We start from the raw sequence: 10,895 nt of genomic DNA, 5'->3' as shown, positions 1-10,895 counted from the left end.
TACGATCAGACCATATAATACCTTTTAATATTAGTTTAAACATTAGACAACTAGTAAGCCAATATTTTCTTTTGTTTTGATTTGCATGCAAAAAACACATAAGGACATTATACGAAGTATATTAATGTCATCCATGAATTGTTTCATTAACCAATCTATTCGAAAAAAATTACAAGTTTACAAACATATATACTACACTCAGAGCATCAAATCCAACACAACCCCCTTCAAATGACTCTAATTTTTTTCTCCAAGAAAGAAAACTTGGAAAAAAAATTTGAAGATTATCCCCACAATCTAAAAAGCTAGTTAAAATTCTTCTAAAAGAAAACTCGAGAAATTTCTGAAAAGAAAAACTCAAAGAGAATTTTATTAACTCAAAAGAAAAAAGTTGCTAAATGAATTGATGAATTTTGTACGATGAAGAGGCCTTTATATAGGCTAGCAAAGTACACCTAAATAAAACTCTCAAGTTCACTGAAACTCTAATTAATCTAAACAAGAAGCAGTTTTAAACTAAACTTTCTTATTGACATAAACTCCTAAAAAAATCCAAAATCCGAAATAAGTAAATAATAAAATAATAACTTAATAAATACAATATTGGGCTCATATATAATAAAAATTAAGCCTAAAAATTGAACCCAATATGATTTAAACTTGAATTAAAAGCCCGGAAGTCATAATTCCGTAATAATTTCGTCCAAAAATTCTGCTTATATAGTCTTCACTAAAACAATTATAACTTGAGTTCTTGAACTTGAAATCAAGTGATTTAAAGTGCATTGTGAAGCTAAGAGGCAAGTCTTCAATTAATATGAGACATATTGGCCCAGAAATGCCTAGGTCCCTTCTAAAGATGCACCACAAGTCAAGTGATTATAACATGGCTAGGTGTGTGGGCTTGATTGGGTCCTTGAAGTGTAACACCTAAGCTTGTTAACATCTTCCACATGGACTTGTCATCATGGATTGAGATTTAAGTCCACGAACAAAATCCTCGCTTCGTATTGAACTCCAGAATCCGTTGGCTTAGATCTTCAAATTTTCTTCTCAAAATTTCTTTATGATAAAATCTTGAACAAATAAGTTGAGTTTTGACTTCAACTGCTTGAATTTGGATCTTGTGATTGGGCTTTGAGGGAAACTAAGCCCATCATTATTATTTTCACATCTTACTCACTAGAAATCCAATTAATGGATTAATGACTGTCACTTGTGTCAAGATTGAAATTTCAAAAAATGAAAAAATATAGACTTAAAATGATCCAATTGTAGAATAAATACTAAAATCTATAATTGTACTATAGTATAGGAGTAATAATTGAATATAACCAAACCATTTTAATTGTTAATATTTGGGTCGAGACAAAAATCGACAAACTCAAAAAGGATAAGGACTAAATTGACCAATTTGAAAAATATAAAAACTGAATTGATCGAACTAAAATACAACAAAATTCACAACTTTCATATAGTATTAAGATGAGCAACAGAATTTAACCTAAAGTAATTAAAAAAGGCACTTGGCATCGCATCCTAAACTTACTTATAGAGGTTTTTTACTTGAATGGGGTGAATTAAATAATTGTCCTAAGTATAATATTTTTTATTAATAATTAATAATGATATGTATTATTATTAATAATTAAATATTACTTATTGTTAGTAGGTTGTATCCAACTTAGTTCAATTATATAGTTGAAATAAATAGAGACTATATATAAAAGAATATAAAATTTTTTTTTTAATTTCATTTTATAATATAATAAAAAAATAAAAGATATTTTATTATTTGAAATTTTTTATTTAATGATAAAAAAAATCTCTTAGTAAATTTTTAAAAAAAATTAATTAAAACCTTAAAAAAGACATATACTATTAAAACTTCAATGAAAAAACAATTAATTAAGTTTTTTTATTAATAAAAATTGTCAGTTGATTGATTTGACTGTTAAGTATGCTGATGTGGAAAATGATGTTAGCGTGGCATGTTAACATGGAATTGAGATGTTCTATACTTTGAAAAACAAAAATGAATGGTACTAGTATATTCCATGCTTCATAACTTCATTTGTAAGTGGAATCGAGATGATTTATACTTCGAAAAAGTATACGGTAATAATGTAGATTCAGATTCAAATGATGAAAAATATGATCAAAGACCAACAAATGATGATAAATAGTATATGTCAACTTTTAAAGGGAATAGTCCAACAAATATAAATGCTAGAGCAATTAGATAAAATTTTATATAATTTTCATTTTTCTTATTATTTTTATTAATAATCGTATTATTAACTATTTTCTTAGACTAATATATTACATATGATGATTTGATTTTAACTTTTATTACTTGTTTATAATTTTTTTATCATACAGTAATGTTTTATAATAATTAATATTTTAAAAAAATAAATTATGTAACTATGTAACATGATATAAAAAATTACAATATAATTACACTCTATTAGTCAAACAAATTTAAAAAATTATTATTTTTTATTTCATAATTATATTTTTATTCAAATAGTTTGTACTATCGATGCAAATGCCAAAGAGACAATGGGTAACAAAATTCTTAATAGTATTAGGCCACATAACAATGTTGATCACACTGAAAATGCAAAGGACATGTTTTAAAATCTATATTAATTTATTAAAATTTAAATATTATTTAATATGTTTGTGACAGCAAACCAAAAGTAGTAGTTTAACCAAAGTAGTTTTAAGTATTATATGAAATGATGAAATTCACAATGATGTAGACATACAGTAACTACCATAACCATAACCTTAAGAGTATCTTAACCAAATCACACATCATAGGTTCATAATTACATTGCTAATCCACATATTAAAACAAGAAACAAAAACTCACAAAAATGGCAAAACCCGAAACCTCAACACTCAATTCCTCCATAGTTCTCACAAAATACACATAAAAATAGTACAAACCCAAAGCATCCTCTAAAAAGAAAAACAAAAAAGAAAACCTCATCTCCTGCAGCGGGTAATCCTGGAGCATCCTCTAGAGTAAGGGTGGACTGGTCCATGTGCCTTGAAACAGTTGTTGGTATAATAAGACCTTCCTGATCTTGGGGGACATGGGATTCTATTAGCAGAAAGCGCCGCGTACGAAATGTAATACCTCATTCTCGTCCAAAACAAAGATCTACGACTATGCCCAGTTTCCTCTTCACCATCTACCTCTTCTTCACCTTCATTGTCGTTTAAGTCACTGTAAAGTGACACAGAAAGGGGCCATTCCAAAGCATCTCTCATCAGCTTCAAGCTTGTCTCTTCAACTTGGGCATCCACTTTCGAGCTCCACAACACAATGTAAGATATGAAAAGGAGCAAAAGGAGCTTGCTGAGAAGTGAAGAAGAAGCCATTCTCAGTAGCAAGTTGCTTGCAAGGAGAGTTTTGGATGCAGAAGAGAATAATTGAAGTGGTTTTGGTTTGGGGGTTTGGTTTAAGGGGACAAATGGGGTCACAATGTGCACAGAGATGATTGATTTACAGCTGTGCTTTCAATCGATGCCCTCCATTAACGCGTGCTTCGGTTCTTGAACCAATCAAATGGAATTGATCATGTTCTGTGTGGTAGCGTTCCATGGTTTTAGATTGGCTTTTGCCGTTGATTTTGTGATGTTTGTGGGTGCATTATTGATTCAATCAAGGTCGTTGATGTATTATGTTTATGATAGGGGGACATGGTGCACATGCGATGGAGGTGATGATGGAGATGGACGCGGCTGGCCGCTAGCCTGACGTGGTCGAACTACATTGGGCCCCTTGATTTTCTTTACAATTTTTTTCTCAAAATGAAATTTTGTTGCAATTAAGACGGCTAAATTAGCTCCTTTTTTTTAATTGGGCTTATAAGCTTTTTTTTTTTTTTAATTAGCTAGGTTATTTTTATAAGATAGAGATAGAAAGTACGTTTAGTTGGGCGCGTTTTTTCTCAATGGTCAAATCTAATGGCTCTTTAAACATTGATCGTGTAATGATAAAAAATTTAAAAGGGGGCAATAATCATTCTCTTTACCTATAAATATGTCCCAAATTTATTTATTTTTCACTCAGATCATATTCTCTCAATTCTTTCTAATTTCTTAACTCTCTCAATTTTCTCAAGTTTTTTTCTTAATTTTTCAGTATTCTCATTTAAAAATCTTATTTTTTTTAATTATTGTGTATTTTATTCGTTCGGATTAAATTTTCACGAATGGCAACCTTTCTAATTTGTTTCAACGATAATCACATTTCTGCCGCTTAAGCAATAATGGTAAGATAAAAATTTAATTTTCGTTATTTTCGATTAAGTTAAATTTAAATTATTTTTTTAATTAAAATATTTTTTATCATTATAAATAAGCGGATGATCGTGTTTTGGAGGCGTTCATGCATAATTTGACAAAGCCTCCGATCACCGAAATTTTTGGTTACTTGTAAGAGGCAAGATTCTTGCATACGTCTCATATGCTTAGGGGCTACAAACTCGATCCTAGACTCATCAGCACATTGGTGGAAAGATAGAGGCCCGGGACACACATTTTTCATTTTTCATATGGCGAGTGTACAATCACACTAGAGGACGTGGCGTTACAACTCGGTCTACTGATGGATGGGTCGGTCGTCACTGGAGCAACGATAGTTCCCGGTAAAGAGGATCTCTGGACTGCATTATTGGGGAAGGTCCTGAACAAGTTTGATGGTGGCCGGATATCGATGAATTAGTTGGCGAAAAATTTTGATAAGTTTTCTCTGCACGCGACTGAGGTCGTCAAAGAACAATACGCCCAAGCATTCATCCTTTAATTAATCAAGGGCATTTTAATGCCCGAAAAATCTTGAAATTTGGTACACATAAGGTGGCTACTACACCTAGTAAACTTCAAAGAATGCGGACAATTGAGTTGGGGATTAGTCGTGTTGGGCACATTATACCGAGAGTTGTGTCGGGCCATAAAACCAGATAAGATGTAAATCAATGGTTGCTTGCTCCTACTACAGTCGTGGGCCTGGTGGCGGTTATCATTTTTACGTCCCCGAGTGAACGACCCACACATGTTTCCATTGATGAAAAGGGAAAAATCACTTATTAATAAATGCATAGTTTGTACAGTAAATGTTTTTATTTATTATATGTTTAAACTAAAATATTATTTTTACAGGTGAAACTATGAGCCAAGTTACGTGGGACTACCCAAGGGACTGGAAGATATTAGGCTGCTTTTAGATCAACACTCGGAAGCCGAGGTTAATTACTTATTCTTTCGAAACTATATTAATTATGCAATGATTTGTAAAAATAAAATTTTGTACATAATGAAATTTACAATTGTGCATTTTAGTTTGAATGGATACCATACACAGACACAGATATCATATTTTGCATCCCATCAGGAGTGTTGGGCAATCAGGGGATGTGGAACACAAAGGTGCCGTTAACAATGTACACGACAATGGAAATGCATGAATCGGACTGGGTGATGCAATAGTTCGAGTATCGGCAACAAATTCTGCCGACACCGCAAGACTTAAAGGAGTTACATAAGGTGGACATGCAGAGGAAGAATGATGAGGATTGGCGAAAGCTTCACAAGGATTATATCGAGGCTTGGGATCATAAGATAGAATTCTTACCCATCCGTAAACTTTTTTCTCAGCGAACATGGCGGCCTGTTTGGAATACTTGTCATGGTTCAGAGTTGTTGGCAAGCCATATTTAATATCGGTAGAATAATTTCAGAAATCCTAGGATGGGAATCTTGGGATTCACCTTCACCGTTGGTAGAATAATGTCAGAAATCATGTCAGAGTCTAGCTTGGGATGATCCTGACTTGTACTTGTCGCAACACAAGTATGTGGACAGAAAAACTTCTTTATCGTCCACAGCCCAGTCTTCTTTCGTAAATATGTCATGATTTTTCACTTGCACCTCTTGTCGCGAATTGCGCACTTTCCACTCCACCTGGGCGTACTATCTCTAACCTTTTTCTTCAAAATTACGTGTCCGTCCAATTTTTCAACTGTTTTTAAACATATTTTGAATATATTCCTAGAAGATGGCAGTCTTGCAGCACGTTGTCGACTACGAGAAGTTTCTACTTTACAATCCAACCCTTCCCTCATGCCTATAAAAGGGGTCTTCTACTCCATGCTTTATTGTCTCTCAAACATCATCTCTCACAACCTTTCCATCCCTCCTCTATAGAACACTTCTCCGTGTTAAAAAATTCTGTTGCTAAAATTTTTTAATTGATGTTCGAGGTATTATTGAGTCATGGGTGATGCGATATCGCTTCGAGCCGCGCACATTTCATTTATCTTACCGAGATAGGACCATTATCTTCGAAGCATATCCTTTCGGGCTAACATCGCTTGCCATTATTAAACAACCCATTAATAATTACAACTGTTGTCACGCTGACCAGAGTTTGACCTCTACTTTCGTTGAACATTTGCTCTCCCCCTGAGAGTCTTCTTGTGTCCACCTCGGTGTCAGCCTTCGGATAAGAATAAAATGCTAAAGATACAGATTGCATGGAATTAGAGAAAAAAATTACGTTGTTTACACCAAAAATCCCTTCGCTTTTCCCTATGATTATGGCATCAATCTTATGTATGGTATATATAAGGCATCATTTACGGGATATCCAAAAAGCTTGAACTCATGACCGCGTAACTATTATCAACTAGCCCTTGGTTATACTCGAACCTGTGACTACATCACAGTCATCAACTGGGACCTCCACTTAGACTTCGACCCTTGATTTTATCAAGCAAAATCACCCTGAAACCAGATTTTCTCAAAATGAGTTTTTGAGGTGATGGTTGGTTTGCGACGGAATGTGCAAGTGTACACAATCATTATCAAGTAAGAAGTAAGTAAAAGAGTTATCGTGTCCATAGAGACTATATTTAAATTGATAGTTTTAAAAAATTAAGAATTGGTTAAAAAACACAATATTTTGAAGTGATGGATCAAATTAATTTAATTAACTAAATGCAAACGAATTAACCTAAATGCAATGAAATAATTTTAGCAGCAATTTCACAAGTTTTAACAATAATAACATGTATAAGCTAGAACAATTACAATACTTGAATCAATTCATTTATCATCATGTTTAACAATGTTCCAAAAAAAATTCCATAGCAACTCGATCTTTCATTGACTTGGAATCTCATATAAGTTTTTTCGAAGTCTTATACTTAAAAAAAACATGTATATTTCTATGTCCATATTTTACCAAGGATTCCTTAGAATTTATGTGAAGTAATAAGGATGGATTAGGTTTGAAACAATTTAATCACATAAACCTAAAGTTATGTAAGGTAATAGTGCTCTCTCGAGTTATTACAAACCTTTGATTTAATCGAATTAGGATCTAAATTAAGATGCACCTTCAAATTATCGCGTCCATTAATCGCCATATGGTTAGGATTGATCAACTAATTCTAATGCATCAAAACATATTTTTATGCATGAATAACATGAATGATTTTAATTGGAAGCATGAACGACTGAGGCACAGAACATCGTAAGCATGAATCAAAATGAATTTTATCAAACTATTGCAATCATTCTAGCTAAAACAAAATTAAGTCACCGTCATTAATGGAAAAATATTAAAAAATTTACAAACATATTTTAATAACTAAGAATAAAAATAAAGAATAAGGAAGAAGGAACTCTCAATGATTTTAGCGATTCTCTAAAGACTGATTGTGGTGATTTCTTCCAATTCTCATGATTTCTCCTTCGCAAACTGTTCCTCAATGTAGCCGGCCAAGAGAGTTTTCCTAAAGGAAATTATAGCTAAAGGGAAGTGGGGAAATGGATGGCTTATGCTTGGAAGGGAGAAAGATGAGAGAAAGATAATAGAAAGGTGAATTGAAAGATGAATGAAATGGGAGACGGAGGTGCTATTTATACTAGATGAATGACTTGGGAGTTTAGTAAAACTAGCATGGAGATCCCTTGGATTTCTCCTTTGCTTAGCCGGCCATAAGTTGTGGAGTGAGGGTTGAGTGGTTGCTTGATTTTATGCATGAGTCATGCAAAGGGTTGGACGATTTTCAGAGGTTTACTTGGAGGTTGATTTCTAATTTTTTTCACACATGCAAGGACCTTCAATTAAAATATTTCAAACCTAATTTGGGCTGATTTTCATGCCTTGGCCGAATTGGGTTTTTCTCCCCTTTGTTGGACAGTTTTGACAACCCAACTAGTTAGCAAACTAGCCCTTCTCAGCAACAACTTTCAATTGGGTCAAAGCAATATTTCTGAGCCTAATTTATCTTCTTTATCATCCAAAGTATTGGATAATCAACCCACTTATATGTTTCTTCAATTGCTCCCAACATTGAGTAATTTTAATGTTCTATATTGCAACAATTTAACAAAGAAATTATCATATAGCATAGTTCAATGAAACAATGTAAAATTACAAACTTCACTTAAATTATACCCAATGTCTCAATATGAACCAAAATTACATAATTAGCTATCCAAATGCTCAAATTTTGCATGAATTCTAATTAAAAAGGTATTATAAAAGTCTATATAATTTAGACTTATCAACGGTCCTATCCCACCACGACATATAAAATGTATGTGTTATGAGGTGCATTATCACATCCCCAACTCCTCAAAACTACCTTTGAAATTTCCTAGTTTTTATCAAAAATCCTAAACCCAAAAACCCTAAACCTAAAAATATTAAAAACCTTAACCTTGGGAGAGAGAAAGGAAAAACATCCAGCTGGGAGCGCTTCCCGTTTCTCTCTCCAAAAACGGCCTATTTTCCTAAATTTAAAAGAAAATATGACTTATAAGCCTAACTAAAAAAAAACCCAACATATGTGGCTAATTTAGCCAATTAAGAGAGGTTTTTATTTCAATATTGCATCTTTTTTTTTCAAGATGTGGTTGTTTTGAGATTAATATTTGAAATGAGTTGCAAATCAAAATTCTTCATGCGTCATTAATGTTAATTTTTAATTAAATTATTTATAAATCAAGAAATTACTTTTTTTATAATTTTTTATAAAAATTATATTATGTTTAATTATTTAAATTAATATGAGTTAAATAATAAATAAGAAAGTTTATTCCTTGTAAACCATTCATATGATAATGTTGTATTCTAAGACAACTTTATTTTTCTTAAATTGGTGCCAAACCATTCAACATAACTTTAGAAGTCTAGAAGTCTGGAAATTTGCAACTAGTCTAGAGAGAAGGTTTTAAAGATTAGAAATTTTCTTCAAAATCTCAAAAAAAAATTTTGAAAACATAAAAAGTTTGAAGATTAGAAACTTAAAAAAAAAAAAAAAGCCGAATTCGTTATAAAGAAAGCTACTTTTGGATCTTATCTGATCTAGAGAAATAAGGCTAAAATCATTCTCCAAGATCAAGTCCAAAAAAGAAGCCGAATTCGTTATAAAGAAAGCTACTTTTGGATCTTGTCTGGTCTAGAGAAATAAGGCTAAAATCATTCTCCAAGATCAAGTCCAAAAAAGCTCTTAAAGTGGAATCATTCATTCAAGATCAAGTCCCATAAACCCTTAAATCAAAGCTCTTCACGTTTCGGTTGCATCGACACAAAGGAGATAAAATTTATTTTTAAAGTTAAGTCTCGACAATCTTTAAAGCAGACTCAACCATCCAAGATCAAGTCTCAAAAACCTTTTGATCCAAACTCTCTCAAAACTAGTGTTCAAGATAAAGTCTCGACAACCTTGAAGTGAACTTCATTTATTCAAGATTAAATGTTTGTTTGTTTCACTTTTTTATTTTACGAAAAATATTTTCATCATTTTTCCTTATTTGGCTTAGTAAAATGAACAGGGGCGTAGCCAGGGGGGTTGGCATGGGCCTGGCCCCCCTAAAATGGAAAATTACATTTTAGGCCTTTGAAATTTTTTAAAAATTTTAAATTAGTAAAAGTAAAATTGCACTTTGCCCCCCCTAAAATTATAAAAATTCAATTTAATCCTTTACAAATTATAAAAATATAAACTATAAAAAATTAAAATTTCATCCGGCCCCCCCTAAAAAATTTTTTTGGCTCCTCCCCTGAAAATGAGCTAAGTTAATATAAAGGTAAATCGAGAAAACTTGTTTTATGTAAAATGACTTGTCCTTTTATTTTTTGGAAGATATTTTACTATCCTTGATAAGGACGCACACGAAACAAAATCGTAAATTTCTTCAGGTTGCGGATTTGGCCTAGGGCTCTAGACGAATGAAGTAGAACTTGGAGTTTGATTCATTTTGAAACACAAACAAATCTAAGTCAGATTTAAGAATTAAAAGAGAAACAATTAAAACAAGTAATAAAATATAGAAAAAGAACATAACACAATAACAAATCAATAAAACAAGATAGATGGAAAAGATTGAGAGTGGCATGTAAAAGTCTTAAGGAGTCTTGGAAGCCAAATAAATTCACAATCCCCTTTAAATGACTCTAATTTTCTCTCAAAGAAAGAAAACTTAGTAAGAAAAAACTTGAAGATGATCCCCACAATCTGATAAGATTGTTAAAACTCTTCTAAAAGAAAACTCAAGAGAAATCATTGAGGAGAAAACTCAAAGTAAATTTTTTTAGTTCAAAGTGAATAACGAATGAATTCATCAATTGTGTATAATGAAGAGACATTTATATAGGCTAGCTAAGTACATATATTATTTAAACTAAACTTTCTTGTTGACATAAAACTCCTAAAAAATCCAAAATTCGGAATAAATAAATAATAAAATTTAATAAATATAATATTGAGCTCATATATATAAATAAGTCTAAAAATTGAACCCAATATTATTTAAACTCAAATTAAAAGCCTGAAACTTGTAATTTTCGTATTAATCCCATC

The 10,895-nt window shown here is 31.8% G+C and overlaps 1 protein-coding gene across 1 annotated transcript; it reads right to left on the bottom strand.

The window, feature by feature from the left end:
• Positions 1-2,780: 2,780 nt before the first annotated feature.
• LOC107925172 (protein RALF-like 34) lies at positions 2,781-3,870 on the bottom strand. Its single transcript, XM_016855774.2, has one exon. It carries the CDS (start codon positions 3,394-3,396, stop codon positions 2,998-3,000), a length of 399 nt encoding a protein of 132 aa, XP_016711263.1. The 5' UTR covers positions 3,397-3,870; the 3' UTR covers positions 2,781-2,997.
• Positions 3,871-10,895: the final 7,025 nt, after the last annotated feature.

The sequence above is a fragment of the Gossypium hirsutum genome, chromosome A12 (assembly GCF_007990345.1).
Source record: "Gossypium hirsutum isolate 1008001.06 chromosome A12, Gossypium_hirsutum_v2.1, whole genome shotgun sequence".
In the NCBI taxonomy this organism is placed as follows: Eukaryota; Viridiplantae; Streptophyta; class Magnoliopsida; order Malvales; family Malvaceae; genus Gossypium; species Gossypium hirsutum.
This window is presented reverse-complemented; position numbering and strand designations above follow the sequence as displayed.